Source organism: Podarcis filfolensis, assembly GCF_964270895.1.
Source record: "Podarcis filfolensis genome assembly, chromosome: 1".
Classification (NCBI taxonomy): domain Eukaryota; kingdom Metazoa; phylum Chordata; class Lepidosauria; order Squamata; family Lacertidae; genus Podarcis; species Podarcis filfolensis.
In genome coordinates this window covers 37101002-37121095 of record NC_139604.1, presented here as the reverse complement: position 1 = coordinate 37121095, position 20094 = coordinate 37101002, and the positions used below count along the sequence as shown (strand labels likewise).

The 20094-nt window shown below is 43.3% G+C and overlaps 1 protein-coding gene across 11 annotated transcripts in view; it reads right to left on the bottom strand.

Moving 5' to 3' along the window:
- The window catches only part of GTDC1 (glycosyltransferase like domain containing 1), a gene marked incomplete at its 3' end in the record, with an annotated part of 248619 nt that overhangs the window by 134773 nt on the left and 93752 nt on the right, over positions 1 to 20094 (bottom strand). For all 11 annotated transcript variants that reach the window (XR_014540988.1, XR_014540989.1, XM_083582549.1 and 8 more), the window contains one exon: positions 13053 to 13226. Coding sequence is in view for 9 of the 11 variants with exons in the window: in XM_083582549.1 (XP_083438675.1) it covers positions 13053 to 13226 (174 nt within the window). The remainder of the gene's footprint in view (positions 1 to 13052; positions 13227 to 20094) is intronic.

Below are 20094 nucleotides of genomic sequence, written 5' to 3'. Positions count from 1 at the left end.
TGGTCAAACTACTGCCTGGGGAGGTTTGGTCTGACAGTAGGTGCAGCCCCTTCTGAAAAACCAAGAGGTATACTACCAACTACCACCCAAACACCAATACACGTTTTTGGGTGAGGTGATTGAGGGTGGTAGTGGTTCAGCTGCAGACCCTCTTTGATGAAGCTGACTATGCGGGCCCATTCCAGTGTGCATTCAGGACCAGTTTGGGGAAAGAATCAGTCTTAGTCACCCTAATGGATGACCTTCTTTTGGAGACGGGACGGGGGAGTGTGTTTCTGCTGATTCACCTGCAACTCCCATTGGCTTTTCATATTGTTTACCATGGCATCCCCCCTGAACTGTGTTTGTGAGATCTGGGTTGGGAGGCACTGTTTTACATCAGTTTTTCTACAACTTATGGGGTCAGTTCCAGACTTGCCTTGGGTGACTGTGAATCAGCACCCATGGCAGTTGGCTTAGGGCAAGGTGTCACTGGTTTGCTGATGACAAACAACCCTGTTTGAATCAGGAGAGTCTGTGCAAGTCCTAAACTGGTGCTGGACGAAGTCAAGGCAGACTGAATTCTCAAAGTCTGGGACTCTATGGATGGGCAGTTACCAGGTAAAGGAATTGGGTGGTGTACAAGCTTTATAGGGGGTTGCACTACCTCTGAAGGAGAAAGTCTTTGGTTTGAGGGTACTCCTAGATCCATCATGGGTGCTAGAGCCTAGGTGACCTCAGTGGCTCTGAGTACCCATTACCAATTTCATTCAGCGCACTAACTACATATGTCTGTTTCTGGATAGCCTTGCCATAGTAATCTGTACATTGGTAACCTCACAATCAGACTACTGTAATGTGTTGTATGTGGAACTACCCTTACAGCTTGTTAAGAAGCCGCAGTTACTGCAAAATGTAACTGCTACTGTGTGGTGGTACATCTAGTTTTACACATAGTACACCAGTGTTGAAAGATGTGCACTGGCTGTCTATTAGCTACTGAGCCAAGTTCAAAATTTTGTTGCTGTCGGCACTTCAAGTTCTAAATAACTTGAGACCAGGATACTTTGCAGACCGTCTCCCCCGGTACAGGCCAAGTCAATCTTTAAGATCTTCTAAGGAGAGCATTCTGGTCATTCCACAACCAGTGACTTGTCATCTGGTTACAACACAGAAGCAAGCTTTCTTGGCAATAGTACCCACTCCCTGGAATGCCCTCCCTCAGGTAATTTGTGCAGCTGAGGCAGTAATTACCTTTCAATTCTTCTTAAAAACTTAAGCGTCAGAGCCCAGAAAAACTTGGGTAATCTTAACTAATTAAATCATTTTTTACACTGCTGCATTCTATTTGTGATATACAGTTGTGTTTTATCATGTTTTATCCAGTTTTAATGTAATGTTATTAACTTCAGTTTGCATTCTTATTCTTATTTTCATTGCAAACTGCTTACAGATGTTTACTAGTTTAAGGAGTATAAACATTCAATTAATAAATGAAGTAATGAAGAAATAAATTTAATTTTTCCAGTGCATTCAAGACACATACATAGAGGACTTTAAAAAACCACTCTGCAGCTATAAGAGTGTCTAAGGCTGTAAAATGCAAACACTTACCATGAAATAGTTCACTTTTTAAGAACCCAGTGGAGACACTACTACTCTGCCACAACTGAGGAGTAGCTTACCCAAACGTTCCCCAAACAATGAGAAAGAAACTGTGGCAGCGTCCAAGGACTTAAACAAGAATTCAAAAGTTTGAATGAAGTTGTGCCATATCCACATATAATGAAGTACAAAGCTATTCCACTCTTTTCCACCTGAAGGTGTACAATTACAGCTACAGAACTCCACCACCACCACTTAAGGCAGTCCGTAAAATACGGTCTGCATGCCATTTTGAATTACTTGTGTACAATCACTAGTCATTCCATAGGGACAGCAATGTGGCACGCACAAAAACGAATGCTGCAAAAAAGGGCAAACAGGAACAAACTTCCAACAATAGATAACTATAAGAAGGATCCAATTCCTTTCAGAGTATTGAGGAAGTAAAGTGGCTCAAGGACTTGAAAGGTGAACAACTTGCATAATGCATTTGCTACACATTAAAAAGGCAATTAGGGATCTGGTCTGAGGAAAAGCCAAAAAGTCTGTATGATGCTTTTGTCAACTAATATTAGAAATGCCATGTGTCTCTAGTGTTCTGCGTACGGCACAGTATAACAAACTGTACAAGCAATGGTGAAGAAGCATCAATTACAGACAAGGCTACAGAGCAAGTGTTTCCAGAGCGATACTACGAAAATTCTGGAATGAGAATGAAACAGAAATTAGGCACTGCCCGTGGTGCTGTGCATGACCTTTAAAATCCTAGGATGCTTTGGGGAACCAAAAGCTTCAAGCTGCCATAAGTTCCCAGAGGGGCACCCATGTAATTTTGTTGCTGCAAAGACAAAGTTGTATCAGATGATGCCATAATATATTTGGTAGTCTTTAAGTGCCCATAAGACGCTGTTGTATCTCTCAGAAAGCCTGCTGTATCCAAACTGCATAAACACACCGAAGACGAGATCCACCTTTATTCCATTCCTCTGCACATAAAACAACAGCAATGACTTTCCTCTGATATATTACTATGAGGTACACTTCAAGAACAAGCAATAAGTATGAACTTTTGCATGAACTTTTGTGCTGTTGCATGAGCCGCTTCTCAGATGTACTGGCAGCAGGGTCCCTAGTATTATTCCAGTCCTTATTTAAAACAAACAAAAACTCATAGTCTCTCATTTCCCCCAATACTGTGACAGAACGCCCAGAGTCAAGCGGAAATGCCTAATGACAGCACCCATCACTCCTGAGAAGCTACTGAGTATCCAGTGTCCTGGAAGAGGCTACCATATTCAATGGCTACACCAGGTTACCTTTCCTAAAGGATGCGATGGTGGAAAGCTGAGAAGCCACCACTTTAAAATAATCACAATATCCTGGAACAGGGGTGGCCAACCTTTCTCAGCCCAGGGGCTACAGTCCCAGATAAGCAGTGGTAGGTAGGAGCCAAGCTAAAGTGGGTAGAGACAATGGGTGCAAGCTTTAGGTTTGTACAGCAGACCAATTTCTACCTCCCTCACCTCCACCAAGGTAAATAAGAGTCTTTATCAGATGTCAAAGACACATTCCAGCCAGGCAGAAACACTCAAGGAGATTGTGAAGAAGGGATAGTGAGGGTTGAGGCCTGGGGAGACAATGCATGGCTGGGGAATGGATGTGGCCTAGGGGCCTCACATTTGGCCTTAGGTTCTCCACCCCTGTCCTGGACTGATGCTTCACAGCAGCATTATGGGTAGTCACAAGGGGACAGCTTACTGACCAGCTGTTGTCTCTTTTAATTTAAGCTATTCTTCTTGTTGCGCTTTATTATGCTGCAGATTCCTTGTGGATTGTCTTTCAGATTCCTTTATTATGCTTTCTTTTAAAATATAATATACTGTATCCTGCCCTAAGGAGGACTTTGTCATAGAAAAGCAGGATATAAATAAAAAATAGAAAGGGGAAAAATATAGAAAATAAATATATAGAAATGTAGTGTTTTATATTTTTTAAAGGACTTAAATTGTAAAAAGCATTTCGGAACAGTAATATATATATAAAATATAAGCAGGCAGAAAGTCAAGCATTTCAAACAAAAAAACAAAAAACTCTTAGTCAGATTTTCTAGTGCTCCTCACCTCAAAATAGGCAGGTTCCCACGGCCCAACCCCAGGAGCTTAGTTTCCATCTGTACACCAAAATAAGGCTCCTATTTTCAAAAGCTCCCACTCTTATCACCTATGTCCAGGTTTCCAGAAAAGTACATTACACTATGCTTACAGTAACTCAACTTTCTTTTGCAAAATCCAGTTGTCAGCGGTGAGGAAAAAATGCCGCCCACAGAGTTTTAACGTTCAAATGGTTGCCTGATAACTATCCATACTGATAACTCAGAGAAGGCAAAGCAAATGTTGAATTAAATATAAATCACAATTAAGATAAGAATAGTAAAGCACTTTGTACACTAAAAAGTACTGCAAAAATTATTTTTATTTTTTATTCAGAAGGGAGTGAACATACCAACAATCTGGCCACTAACACATTGTAGAGAAATTTGCCATTGGAAAACTGCCCTCAATGAACCCTCAAAATGCTTTCCAATTTAACCAGAGTTCAAAAACCAGTTCCAAGATTTGTCAAGGTAGATTACACTAAGGTAAAGGTCATAAAGTCATAAAGTGAATGTGCAAGGATACAAAACATGTCAATCCCTCAAATTTCATCAAAATCAAAATCCCAAGTAACCCCCCCAACTGATGTATTCACCCCACCCATTCTTAAAGAATGACTGATCTCTATCTGTAAAAATACATGTAGTTTTGCTTCTTGCTACAAGATAACAACCTACAAAATGCACACTGAAAATAAAGCAACTGAGTAAATTGAGCAAATAATAACTTCTGACAGCATCCCTTGCCCGCCCAATACAGGTGATAAACATAAACATTAACTCAGGAACAGGTGAGAAATTTTCATAGGTTCAGTGTGAAGGCAGCTCCTCTTGCACTCAACACCCCACCCTCACATCATTCAACATTTGCAGTAGTACAATGCAGGAACCCAAAGACAAATGGTTCTGGGGCAGAGTACCCCAAATAGGGGCATTTTCCAGAAGCATGTGCACCATCAGAGTGTCCTCTGAATCACTGTGTCACTTGGGGGGGGGCGGGGCTCAAGCCAGATGAAAAAGGACACATGAAGAAGTGTCTCCACCCCATCATTCAGCCTGGACTCTGAGGTCAAGCTCTGAGGGCCTTCTGGCAGTTCACTCACTGTGAGAAGTGAGGTTACAGGGAACCAGGCAGAGGGCCTTCTTGGCAGTGGCGCCTTCCCTGTGGAATGCCCTCCCATCAAATGTCAAGGAAATAAACAACGATCTGACCTTTAGAAGACATCTGAAGGCAGCCCTGTATAGGGAGGTTTTTAATGTGCAATGTTTTGCTGTGGTTTTATAATTTCTTGGAAGCCACCCTGAGTGGCCCAGCCAGATGGGCGGCAAATAAATAATAAATTATTCTTACTCATATTATGTAACTTTGAGTAAAGTCACCTAAGAAGAGTGGCTGTTTATGCTAAAACTAAAACAAAACAAAAACTCAGCTTGCAACAATATGCTGCTCTCATCCTGGCCACCAGCAGTTTCCCTGCACTAACAGAGCCTGTGGTTGTTTCAGCAGCACATATAACTAAGAAATGGAACAATAAAACAAAGATTAGTGTGGCCTCTGAACAAGGATGACGTTCTAGTCACATAAACATCAATAACTAACTAAAAGGGTCCAGAGAACTAGAGGCATGAGAGGCCTCTGAGACATGTTTTTGGTGTGTTCTGCCTCTTACTTTTTCCATAGGCTGGGGGATGACCTTCCCCACCCTCATTCCCCACATATGCACAAGCTGGTTTGATGCTTCACAAGTCAGGGCAGCTCAGGCTTCCAGCATGGCCCAATGGCTTCCAGCATGGCCCAAGTGCTGAGCACATCATTTTTAAATAGAGGATATTACACACACACACAAACACACACACACACACACACACACACACACACACACACATATCATTTTTAAATAGAGGATATTACACACACACATTGAATGTTTTCAAATTGTTATCGAACCATCAGGCTGTTCAATCCACACTAGGAGAACATGTGTAAATCAAGAGTTAACTACTTTAACAAGAGAGAGAGAGAGATAGGAGTGGCTGCAGGCTCTCTGCCATAGGTTTTCCCCTTTGTGGCTTCTCACATCCCAGACTTGGAAAATATGAGCTGTGATACTGAGAAAGGTAAGAAGCCAGCACAGCCCCATAGTGATAAATGAGTTTGCATCATCTGTCATTAGAACTTCCTGCCAACAGGGTCATTCCCTATTAAATTACCACTTGTCAATGTTTAAAATACTGATTGATAAATGACCGTGCCAAAACTGATAACACAACAGCTTTTCTTTTCAAATATTCTTGGTTACTACATTCTGCTACTTCAAGATAGATAGAATAAGCAAGGTCCCCCCCCCCACCGCCACAACCTTCCAACTACTTTACTGAGGCACAATTTAATTGAATACAAAACTAACAGGTACTGCATAATGATTGGTCCTGATATACATTACATTCTAGTCTTCCTGCCAAAATAAACCTACCGGCGATTTAGTGATAGGGGCAGATCCAAGTTTCACATTTCATCAAATGCTAGTAATCTGTTTTATCAATATAAACTGCATTTTAATGAAAAAATTCTTTTCTTCAGTACACTTCACTTTTAATGCCCCAGAGTGTAATAATTCGTTCATGCTGTAGAACAAGAATGTTTTACAAGACCTTAACTCTCAAGAGAAATTTCTCTGTAAATACAAAATGCAACTTTTATGGGAATGCGTTGTATGCAACATGACGAGAACCCAACATAATAAAATTAAGTAGGTTGCATGGAGAATTCAACTGCAGTATATTTTGGAACTAGTGGAAGGCTAATCTAAGACCTCAGTTGAGTTACTGACATTAACTAAAGGAAAGCAGACAAAAAACTCCCCCTTCCCCCATCAGAAGATGTTTTAAAGAAGAAACAAGCAACTACTACAGAGCAATCTCTTCCACTTGGGTGACAAGCAGTAACTTGCAATGAGACTTTGACAATACTTGCTCAAGAGGGTGGTGTAAGGTAGATGGACAGCCTGAAGGAGGTGACAGAAGGACAAGGGTAACAGAAAATTAGGAATTGATGGCAGGGCATGCAGAGACAGGTTTTGTATTTGCAAGAGAGTACTGATGTCTATGAGGGAGGCGGGTGGCGCTGTGGTCTAAACCACTGAGCGTAGGACTTGCCGATCAGAAGGCCGGCAATTTGAATCCCCGCGACAGGGTGAGCTCCCATTGCTTGGTCCCTGCTCCTGCCAACCTAGCAGTTCGAAAGCATGTCAAAGTGCAAGCAGATAAATAGGTACCACTCCAGCGGGAAGGTAAACGGCGTTTCGTGCGCTGCTCTGGTTCGCCAGAAGAGGCTTAGTCATGTTGGCCACATGACCCGGAAGCTGTATGCCAGCTCCCTCGGCCAAGAAAGCGAGATGAGCGCCGCAACCCCAGAGTTGTTTGTGACTGGACCTAACAGTCAGGGGTCCCATACCTTTACTGACCTCTATGGCTTCTTCCTTTGCCAAATCGCACAATATGCAAAATGGGGAATCTTTGCACCTGATCTGGCCTATGCTTGCTGTATCACAATTTGCCACTTTGATGGTGTTTCTTCCTCCATTTGATTCTGCTGCTTCAATCAGGATCATCTCAGTTAGCCATCAGGCATTTTTCACTATTTGGGACAGGGTGTCTCTTATATTAGACCTATACTAAAGCTGAATTTCTCATTTTGTCCCTATTATCCCTTCCCATGAAAGAACCATAGTTTAAAGAGAGATCTCTCTTTCCTCATTTTTTTAGGATTTAAGGCAAGCACTGTATATAATACCAACAAGTTGTGTTAATGAAAGGAGCTCTCATTAACTTTTAACCTGAGTTCTCCCATCTGTTCCCTTTTTATCTGTTATTCCGTGCTGTCATTTGGCTAATGTAGATTTTAAATCTGTGTCCTAAAGGCACTTAAATTTTAAAGCAACTAGTAAAGGAGGAAGCAGTGTCATACCTTCCTTCACAGACATCCATGTGATGAAGGACCACATTTTCTGTGGAACAGTTTTGCTAGATTTTCCTGCACAGAGAAGGTGGCAGTGTCATGCAGCAGTGGACAGACAAGTAAGTTGTCAACACTGGCAGCAAGCCATTCCACTTCAAGTGGCAAAAAAGCTTGGGTGGCTGCCCCTAGATTTCTAAATGAATCCCAAGAATGCTCTAAATCAGAGGCAGACAATGGAGATCTCTCCAGGTGTTGATGGACTGCGCTTTCAACCATCCTGAACCATTTGCCATGCTGCTTGGGGCTGATGGGAGCTGTAGTCCACCAATGTATGGCTGTGACCATATTAGCTACCCCTGCCCTAAATAATGGCAAGTTCTGCTGTAACCTTTTGTCTCTGAGGAATTACAGGGTTAATGTGGGTGCACATCTGTGAAAACTTTCAGCTGGGATAGAAACATTTGTGAAAGGCAATCCATCTAAAAATCCAGTTATAGTTAATGTCTGATAAAGTTGCAAAAAAGATGCTTGATGCTATGAAGTCCTGATGATCACCACTGTGACATCAGGTGATTGATCATCCAGTGGGTGGCACAGCACACTTTTCAAATTTGGCCTGTGATGGCTAGGGTAGATAAAGGTGTGTAAAGAAACCAGAAGCCATGCAGACTAAGAATACATCTGTGAACACAGAAATATCATTCAGAGATAAAGTGAGAATCCACAAAAGACCATCTAATACATGAGGTATCTCATCTCCCATAACAGTTATGGAAATTTTGCTGGCCAAAACCAAACACAGTTTGAATGATCCTTACATAGTGCCTTGAAAACAGCTGTCAGATTTCAATACAAAACACCTATTGAATCTAAAAGTGCACTTTTAGAGGCTCCTTATGGGGTACTTGCTGTGGGACCACATTCATCCAGTGCTATACCAGCTGTACTGGCTCCTGGTGGAGTACAGGGTCAGGTTTAAGGTGCTGGTTTCAACCTTTAAAGCCCTATACGGCCTGGGACCCTCATACGGGACTGCTTCTCCTGGTATGACCCATGGAGGAACTTACAGTCCACAAATAATAATATCTTGGAGGTCCTGGGCCTCAAGGAGATTAAACTGGCCTCAACCAGGGCCAAGGCCTTTTTGGCTTTGGCCCCAGCTTGGTGGAACCCTCTATTGTAAGAGACCAGGGCCCTGTGGGACTTGACATCCTTCTGCAGGGCCTGCAAGATGGAGCTGTTCCAAACTGGCCTTCCGCCAGTTTGACCCCCCCCCTCTATGGGACCCTGTAAATTACCTCTTTGGCCCTTTTATCGGCTCATGTGGGACCAACTTAGATAGCTGGCCCTGATGAATACTTGAGGTTCCCGACCCCTATGGTTGTAATTTGTGGGCAATCATTTAATTTTATCCCAATTCTAATTTTTAAACTGTATTTTAATCAATTGTTTGATTGTGTTTTAATATATTTGATATTTGATGTTAGCCGCCCTGAGCCTGGTCTTGGCCGGGGAGGGCGGGGTATAAATAAAAATATACTTACTTACTTTTAAGACCAATTTCTCTGACGTGAACCTGCTAGGGCTTCCCATTGTCAGTTTCCCCAATCTTCAGAGGACAGGTGGGCAGTAGCCCCACAATGGGGTGCTTCCCTGTCTCAGGAATCCTTTCCCCAACATAAATTATTTTATTTATGACTTACTATTTCATGTATAGACCACCTTTTCCTCCAAGGAGTTCAAGGTTCTCCCTATTCTCATTTCATTTTCACAACAACGCTGCAAATAAGTTGGGCTGAGAGGTAGCAAGTGGCCCAAGGTCACCTAACGAACTTCATGGCTGAGTTGGGATTTGAATCCTGGTCCAACACTCTACACCACACTAGCCTTGAATCTTCTTTTTGGCACAATTTCTTTTTGGTTTTCTATTTTTGATCTGTGATTTTAACCTTAAGTATCAATTGCTATTTCTGCTCTCATCTTGCTGTTGTTTTACAGCTTCATGTTTCATCCTGTTTTATTTTCTTCACTATCCTGAACTTTTGAGAAAAATATTTGGTTAAATGTATTGATTTTGTATTATTTTAAATATATTGGTTAATATATATATCTTTAATTATAAGCAAATTAAAATTGTCTGCTAAATACACAACTTAAGGGTAATTTTTTTTAAAAAAATCCAATAGCATCTCTATTGCAAAATACAGTGATGCAGCAGAAGCAACTACCGCCAATGGGAGCCCTAACTCCCCCCCCAAAAAATGAAAATAATATACACATTCAAATATTTTTTCACTCAAAATGGAAGACCTGTCTCCACATTGCCACACCAATTCCAATCAGCCAAATAATATTTGGTGCATTGTTGAATATTCAATTCTAAGTACAGTGGTACCTCCGGTTGCAGACAGAATCTGTTCCAGAGGTCCGGCCGGATCCCGAGGTTTTCGCAACCGGAGAGACTGCCTTGGCCCACGTGCAAGCAGCGGTAGACCGCTTCTGTATATGCACGCACGGCAAAAAACCGAAATATACTTCCGGGTTTGCCGCTTATGTATCCTGAAGTTTATGCAACTGGAGGGATATGTAAGCAGAGGTACGACTGTATACATTACATTCAGATTTTAATTACAACAACTTCTCTGTTAGAACACATGTGGATTTTTGGTTAAGAAAAGCTACAAACAAAATTGATTTTCTTAAGTGAAATGCTATGTGCTGCTCCAGCTATGTAGCCCACATCTAGGGCCAAAGGTTTGTGTGTGTGTGTTTGGTGTGTTTTTTTCTTTACAGACACAATATTAACATAAAATGAAGATTATTTTACAAATCATGGCCATATCCTTAATGGCACTGCCTTATTTTGTTTTCAGTTCATCTCCTTCCCCATATACAAAGAAAATCATGTTAACAGCAATAAAAACTAAAAAGGAGGTCAAAGTAAGGAGAGGAGAGAGAAATCACCTTGGTTATTCTGCTGTTCATATTTCCCCCACCCCAACATCTCTGCAAAATTATGCATTTTTAAAAGACTGCAGGCATTCAAATGACTGTCAGTCATGCAAATAATCACTTACTTACACTGTATGAGTTTGGTTTGGATAAAGCAAATTACCATTTGAAAATAACTCGAAAACCACTCTGGGCGAAGAGCTTGCTTTATGAATCTAAGTTTGGCCATGATATTTCTTAACCTTTTTCTCCTCCATTTCCATTCAGCTAGATTTCACTGCAGTAATACAGAGTAAATTAATAAACTGCATTCAATTGCCACAGGTGCATTCAAGATTTATTTAACACATGATCTTGCGGGGGGGGGGGGCGGAATAACAGCAACTATCAGTAGCTGTAGCTGAAAATGCACAACTTGGGTCATGAATTGTTGTTCTTGGTAAGAATTAAATCCTTGGCATCTTAGGCTGATGTTAATTTTTATTTAGAGCCAGGAACCATAATTGGTTTCTAAACACAGGGGGCTGTATCCAACCCTATTCTTATACAAGCATACAACAAGTCTTCATTTTCCTCTTTCCTCCATCCTGGTACGCCCCTCCACACACCCTCAAAATGTATTCTGGGGTGTCAGGAGCCCTTCCACAGCAGATCTGGGGTGGGCAAGTGGCTGCAGGAAGACAAGAGGAAGGTGCAGTCCTTTCATACTATGCTGGATTCTATCGAATAGTTTTTACACAATGTCAAGCAATATAAAATACACTGAGACTTTAAGGGTACATGTAACTTTCATATTAACTCCTGAACAAAAGCCGGTGCGAAAGTATTTATTTTCAAATAAATACATTAAGAAATCTGAACTGTGTGTTCTTTTGCAACGCAGTATTCAATTTAGAAAGGATACTTTTTAAATAATAAGAAAACATATTAAAAAATAACCAACGTATATAAAGTCGCTGGCGGCCCCTTATCTAAACTATAAGGCAAAGTAAATTTGTTACAGTTCCAAAAGTGCAACATAGTCATTTCCAAACTAGGAACTAGCATATGAGAAGTTGCCTTATACCAATCAGACTAGTAGTCCATCTAGTCCGATATTTATTTATATGTGTATTTTATTATGAAGATTTATGCTTGCCTTTCAAGGAACTTACGCAGGGTGGGGGCTTACAATAAAATAATTTAAAACACAACGAGCAAATATATAAAGGTATCAGAAACAATATATAAGCAAGAATAAAACAGATCAACACAAGTTTAAAAGTCGGATAAAATAAAAGGCACCATAAAATATATCAGAATGGGTGCTACATGTTCCTTTATAAAGAGAGGGTTTCAAAGATGGGGCATAAGCACTGACAGTATCTTTCTACCAGTAGCCACCACCATATCCCAATGTGAGAACCCAGACAACAGCCTCTGGTGATGATGATCTCAAAATATAGGTATACAGATGTGAGGACAGGTAGACCTTCTAGTATTGTCTACTGTGACCAGCAGCAGCTCTCAGGGGTCTCAGGCAAAGGTCTTGCACATCATCTGCTACCAGATGTGGAGAAGCAGCAGTTACATCTCCAGAGAGGCTGCTCATTATGTCTCTGTATGACTCGCAGTTCTGGGTTTGCCTCCTCCCAATAAGAATGCTCACAAAGAAAGAGATAGGGTAGGTTCCACTGAATGTTAAGCATTCTTAGTATCGCACACACTAAAACCAGGCAGATAAAAGTAAGGGGCCGGTTACACACACCCAGCCCCACTCCTCCAATTCAATTTGGGCTCTCCTGCCGCTGCTTTGAATTTTTTAAAACAACCACCACAATAGGAGATCCAATCACAGTGCCTCTTTTAAATTGGGCCATAGCTATTTGCAAAATACAAATCTAATAAAGTCAGTCAGGTAATGTATCCTGGAGTGAAATACTATTCCTACTGTCAAATAAAGTACCTCTTCCACCCCCAACTTCATTGCACCTTGAAACAAGTAGGATCAGAAAATTTCAAAGCAACTTCAGAAATGGATAGAGAGGACGAAAAGGGGAAAGTGTAAATGAACAACTATGGGGTGGTGGTGAAGGAAGGTAATACGTGTGCTTCTTTGGGGGAGAATTTTATATCTCAGGAACTCAAAGGTAGCCTGGTGCCTCGCCCAATCATATATTCAATATATGTATTTGTTGTCAGCAGGACTGGCACAGCTGGCATTTCTTACAAGTAGTCCTGGCTAAGTCATTTGATATTCTTCTGTTCTTGAGTTCTGAATGAAAAATGTAACAGCAATGTAATACGTCCTCTGATTTTCCAATGTACAAACCATGCAAAAAATTCCAGGTAATAATCATCAGTATAAAGAGAACTGAGGAACCACGAATGCACAGAACAGAGAGAAGAAATTGCAAAGCCACCAACCTGCTCACATCAGGGAACATCACTGGAAAATAAAGGACTTGGCATTTTGGTCTGATTAACTCTTCCAGATGCTTAGGCCTATGGTCAGGCATCAGCTTCATAAACTTCCCTATAGATGTTAGAAATGACTCCATATTATAAGCAGAGTTGAACACCACGACGTCAGCAACCAAACTAATGAAAAAAGAGAGCAAAATAATCCATTCATTAAACACATCTCATCAATTTATTTAATATATCTTAAAGGTGTCCTACTGCTTTACAGCAGGTAGCACTGTGGTCTAAACCACTGAGCCTAGGGCTAGCTGATCAGAAGGTCAGCAGTTCAAATCCCCATGACGGGGTGAGCTCCCGTTGCTTGGTCCCAGCTCCTGCCAACCTAGCAGTTCGAAAGCAAGTCAAAGTGCAAGTAGATAAATAGGTACTGCTCCGGCGGGAAGGTAAACAGCGTTTCCGTGCGCTGCACTGGTTTCACCAGAAGCGGCTTAGTCACATGACCCAGAAAAACTATCTGCAGACAAACGTCGGCTCCCTCGGCCAGTAAAGCAAGATGAGTGCCGTAACCCCAGAGTCCTTCGCGACTGGACTTAACTGTCAGGGGTCCTTTACCTTTACTTTTAACTACTAGCAGAAGTAGTAGTTTCCAAGAACAGAAGGTCTGTTTTTACAGACAAAAGTAATTTCCAAAGAATTCCTTCATGGGCACAACCTCTTGGGCAAACATTCCCTTGTTCTCAAAACTTGCAAGCTCACTTTTTATGACCCACTGGAGTTCACTTACTGCATTTTGCAGTTTTACCTATTGGCCTTTTCTTATACTGTAACCTTAACCCTGAAACAATGTTGTACTACAGTATATCTTGTACTAGGTCTTGCACAAGAGGTTGTGGAACAGCACTAAATGTGCTTTCTTCATTACCGTTCCCTGGACCCAAGCTAGTATCCATGGCGCCTTTTCCTACATGGGCAAAATTCTACATGTATGACCTAACATGTCCATACATCAGCCTGGTATTAGCACCCTTGCATTACAGGCTGCGGATCAAAATGCAGCTTGCCAAAGGCCACCAAGTGAGATCATGACTGGGGTGATGGGAGATGTTTCAATGCTCACCTCATTCTATCACTAATCAGATGTTGTTGCTGAAACGGAAATGTAAACATGAGCTGGAAGTGTGTATCCTCTCCAACCCCGCATCCACATATGCACTTGGTCCTGTGTGATCCACCCTTGATCTGACAGCATTGGAAGGTTTGAAAGAGGTTTCTAAGCTCAATCAACTGAATGCTGCCTCTGTATGATCGGGAATATTGCCGTATCAGCATGCCCAATTGTGCTGAGGCTTTGAATTACATCTACCGCACTGTGCTTAGAAGCTCCCTCAGACCTTCCTGTTCAATATGGAGCATCATGGAATCATAGCTGGAAGAGATCCTAAGGATCATATAGTCCAATCCTGGCAATGCAGGAATATGCAGTTGTCCCATATGGGGATTTAACCTGCGACCTTGGCATTGAGTCAGGGGCAGAGTATTGGGAGGAGGGGACAGTGCATGTGGGGTTATTGGAGTTGAGACTAATATGTTCATGTTCCCTTTTTAACCATAACACCTGAAAAGAGCTTCTTTTAAACCACTGCACTACACTTCCTCCCAAATTCTTATGTGCATTAGAGAAGTCAGAAATATTTCCAAGCTGAGCAAACCAAGATAACTATTTTAAAATCAAATCAGACTTAAAGGACCATGTATGTCTCTCCTTCCAGCAAATCTTAATAGGATCGTTTTGTGCAGCTAAAGGTTTTCATAACCTTAAACCAACAATACCATAAACAACTTCTCAGCACAGGTCCCCGCCCCAATGGTAACAACTTTAAACCAATAGCAACAGAAATTAAGGGCAGGTTTCAGGGCAAGTTGGTTTTATTACTGTGTCAACTACTGACCTAGGTGGACAAGAGGTAAGTGTCCCTAGCTCCCTCCTGACCTCCATACATTGTCTGTGTTCATGCATAATGCTAAGCCATCATTTATTTTAACCATGGTTTATTCAACAATCCATGAGTTGTCTTGGAGAAGAACAAACAAGCCATGGCTTGTTTCTCCAAAGCTGAGTTTGTTTTTCAGCTGCTCTTCCTTGTGCCTTGATGGGGTAAGGTGGCCAAACCATGGTAAGCAAGGCTGGAGTTCAGAGAGAATGTGAAACCATGGTTAAAACAAACCAAGAGTTGTAGGCCAAAAATAAAGCACAGTCTCCTAGGCTGGGTTGGATGTTCAAACAAATCACCTTTTGGGTAAACAAACGATGACTTAAAATTATCACTTCTGCGAAGGAGACAATGCATAAACACCCCAAGGCACAGCAACTCCGCATGTAACAATCCATACTATGCAAAACTGGACAGCACGGGTCTCTTATTTGGCACTTGCATACACAAGCCTTTACCTAACTTATTACAATCAACCCAAAGAGGTTGGGGATAACAGGCATAGCCCTCAGATATCACTACCCCTTTCCCAGTGTGTACATGTCTACCAGTTACACTATCTACCAGTCTACCAGTTACACTATCTAACACAGGGTTAAAATCATTCCTCCTCCTAATTCTCACTGCTTCATAGACAAGATAGAAAACTGACACTGCCCAGAAAAACAGCAGGACTCAGCAGGAAAAGCAAGGAAATATTTGAACAGAACTCTAGTGCTTTTCAGCTCAACAACTGGAGTGGAACCATTTTTGAAATCTCACATTTTTCCAAACCCTTTTTTCAGCTATGTTTTCTTTCAGCTATGACAACCAGTGAGCTAACCTATTTCTTTTGCTTTTAACTAATAGCTGGGAACAAAAGGGACAAAAAAAGTTTACTTCTTTATTTCTGTCAAAACTTTGTGACAGGCAGTCACACTTTTTTGAACCACACATTTAAAATATTTTTTGTTGTTGTCTGTGGGCTATAGTTTTGTGTGTGATTGCCAAAATAGAAACCCAAGCACTTAAATTCAATCAATTAAATGGAGGGGGGGGGAATAACACATGCTTACTTAGCATATATCTTAAGGGAAAACAGATTCTGTATAAAGGTTTCTCACTGCTGAAATCTCCCACACTAGCACCTGGCTCCCTAAAGCATCTAATATGGAAAACGGAATTATATAAGTGGACACCCATAACAAGATGCTATGGGGTATTCTGAATTATGCCAATTATGCTATTGGGCTACCCTGCCTGGGTTTTGTGTTGGCTGCCCAACACTCAGTCCCAGATGTTCCTATGAAGTTCTGAAGCCTCCTGATGGCAAAAGTCTCCGGATAATAATTTCACATCCCTGTCAGCCATTCCAAGATACTAAGCAATTAGGGCTCCTTCCGCTTTTCACCAAGCGAGAGAACAATTCGTTAGAACCTGAGAAAGGGCTTTTCTTCTTACTCTGATTAATTCCCATCAGACACATCTTGCCCAACTCTAATTCACTTACAGTTCAGGATTCTGGTTAGGTAAAAGGGAAAGGGAAATGACCCCTGACAGTCAAGTCCAGTCACAAACGACTCTGGGGTTGCAGCGCTCATCTCGCTTTACTGGCCAAGGGAGCCGGCGTTTGTCTGCAGACAGTTTTTCTGGGTCATGGGACCAGCATGACTAAGCCACTTCCGGTGAAACCAGTGCAGCTCATGGAAACTCTGTTTACCTTCCCACCGGAGCGGTACCTATTTATCTACTTGCACTTTGATGTGCTTTTGAACTGCTAGGTTGGCAGGAGCAGGGACTGAACAACGGGAGCTCACCCTGTTGCAGGGATTTGAACCGCTGACCTTCTGATCGGCCAGCCCAAGGCTCAGTGGTTTACACCACAGCGCTACCTGCGTCCCTTCTCTGGTTAGGAGGACTTCCTAATTAGCACTTAGAACAGTCTTCTGGAGTGGGGAGTTAATTGAGATTGGAAGAAATGCTTATTCCTGCAAACCAAATCTCCACTCCCACCCCAAAGAACCATTTAAGTTGAGAAAGGATTTGGGTTGACAGTGGAGAATGAACTCCATTAAGACCTAGATGAAAAGGAATGCAGAATCAGTTTTCTCTTGGGGAATCCTATTTTGCTCTCCTACTGGGCAGCCCAGAACTACCCACCCACCTTAACTATTAGAGAGGTGGGTATTCTGAGGGCCACATTTTCTTCTGAGCATATTTCCAGGGGCCAGAGGTGGCAGTGGCCACAGGCAAAACTGAATTTGGCCTTTGTAACCTAGGCTAGTTTCTAGATACAGTCACATACCTCTTTCTATCCCCCATCCCAGAAAAGAAAGAGCACCATTAGAGATAAGGACATATTCTAGCCAATTAAGCAGGGTGCAAAGCAGGGTCAGTGTGGCTGGAGAGGAGTGTGTGGCCTGGGGAAAGTCCCCAGGCCCAAACGGAGAGGGCTGGAGAGCAGCATTTGCTCCCCAAGTCTGAAGTCGCCCACCGCTGTATGAGAGGACATGGTGCTCCCAAGGCATTTAAAATAGCAGCAGGGTTAAATACAGGTTTTTACGTATATTTAAAAGAAAAAGAAAGGGGCATATCCTCTGGGGGGATATATAAAAAAGAATGAAAGGATAAAAAAGTTTGCATTTCCTTTTCCAATTAAAATTCCTGCCACGAGGCCAGAAACACCGATACATAAGCAAAGAAGGCAATTAGTTTTATAGAATGTGTTTAAAAACACCCTGTCTGTTTTGCTTCTGAGCAAATATACTGCTAATATGCTATGCCTTAGGAGTGATGGTTTCAATCCAGAGACACACGAGTACACCAGAAGTCTATATTGTGATTTCATGTTGTAACCACCCTGAGACCTGTAGGTATAGGGCGTTATACAAATTTTAATAATAGTAACAACTACTATTTCTACTACTCCTACTACTACTCCTCTTTCTCCATTTTTCTGTTCTCTTTTTATTACCGTATTTTTCGCTCCATTGGACGCACCGGACCATTGGACGCACCGGACCATAGGAGGGGGAGAACAGGGAAAATTTTTTTTTTCTTGTTCTCCCGCTCTAAAACAAGGTGCGTTCAAGGTACAATCACCAGAGCTTGTGGGGCTGGTGGTGGGGGGAAGCGCTGCTTTCCCTCACCGCCAGCCTCAAAGATCCCTGAAGCCTTTGGAGCGCAGCGCCCCGCTGCCCTGCAGAAGCTCTGCGCGCAGCCATCCCCAAGCTAGAGCAGCAAGACGGAGCCCTCCGTCTTGCTGTTCTGGCTTGGGAACAGCCTTGCTAGCCTCTGCAGGACAGCAGGGTGAAGGCACCCCGCTGCCCTGGAGAGGCTGTGCGCGCAGCCGTCCCCAAGCTAGAGCAGCAAGACGGAGCCCTCCGCCTCGCTTTTCTGGCTTGGAAACAGCCTTGCTAGCTTCTGCAGGACAGCGGGGTGAAGACACCCCGCTGCCCTGGAGAGGCTGTGCGCGCAGCCGTCCCCAAGCTAAAACAGCAAGACGGAGCCCTCCGTCTCACTGTTCTGGCTTGGGAACAGCCTTGCTAGCCTCTGCAGGACAGCAGGGTGAAGGCACCCCGCTGCCCTGGAAAGGCTGTGCGCGCAGCCGTCCCCAAGCTAGAGCAGCAAGACGGAGCCCTCCGCCTCGCTGTTCTGGCTTGGAAACAGCCTTGCTAGCTTCTGCAGGACAGCGGGGTGAAGACACCCCGCTGCCCTGGAGAGGCTGTGCGCGCAGCCGTCCCCAAGCTAAAACAGCAAGACGGAGCCCTCCGCCTCGCTGTTCTGGCTTGGGAACAGCCTTGCTAGCCTCTGCAGGACAGCGGGGTGAAGGCACCCCGCTGCCCTGGAAAGGCTGTGCGCGCAGCCGTCCCCAAGCTAGAGCAGCAAGACGGAGCCCTCCGCCTCGCTGTTCTGGCTTGGAAACAGCCTTGCTAGCTTCTGCAGGACAGCGGGGTGAAGACACCCCGCTGCCCTGGAGAGGCTGTGCGCGCAGCCGTCCCCAAGCTAAAACAGCAAGACGGAGCCCTCCGCCTCGCTGTTCTGGCTTGGGAACAGCCTTGCTAGCCTCTGCAGGACAGCGGGGTGAAGACACCCCGCTGCCCTGGGGAGGCTGTGGGCGCAGCCATCCCCAAGCTAGAACAGCGAGACGGAGCCCTCCGCAGTGCTCCGTCTTCCTGTTCTGGCTTTGGGCTTAGCGGCGCAGCCTGCATTCGCTCTATAGGACGCACACACATTTCCCCTTAATTTTTGGAGGGGAAAATGTGTGTCCTATAGAACGAAAAATACGGTACTTATTCCCACCTATAAGAGCAGATATGTCCTAGTACCACAGATCAAAATAATGCCAGGAAATCGGATCCTGCCATGTGCTGCACTTGATAGTTATTTCAGGATACGTGCAAGTTTAGTGTCATTTTGAAAGATACATTTTTAATAGTTTAGTATTGTTTTGATTTTGAGTTCCATATAGGGCGGGGGGCACCATAATCTTTCCAGTGCTGAGGGCTTCTGCCCTAGGGACAGGCACCCACTATACCACGCATGTCAGCAGCTAATGTGTGATAAAGTGCTCCTTATTTAGTAGATGAGAAAGAGGCAGACAATTAAGGAAGTGCAGATTTAGAGAGCTTTCCTCGGGCCAATATGTTCCATAGGGCTCATCGAGGCCAAAGAGCATTCAGCAGAAGGAAAAGGAGAGACTGGCTTATGTGCAGATACCGTCTTCCCCCTGCCCATGCCAGATATAGCAGCCACTGTCAGTTTGATTGAGAATCCCCTCACACTGCTGATTACGTATAGTAGGGGTGGGCTTATAGGGTATATTTGGGGTCTTTTTAGAACCCCAGGTCTACCCCACCACAACCAAGTGCAGAATGGAGCCTGGAGGAAAACTATGGTATATACATGCAGTGACACACTTACTCAAGACCTGGGATAGCTCAGTTGGTTGAGTATGAGACTGTTAAATTCAGGGTTGTGGGTTTGAGCCCCACTTTGGGTGAAAGAGCCCTGCATTGCAGGGAGCTGGACTAGATGACCCTCACGGTCTCTTCCAATGTTACAGTTCCATGACC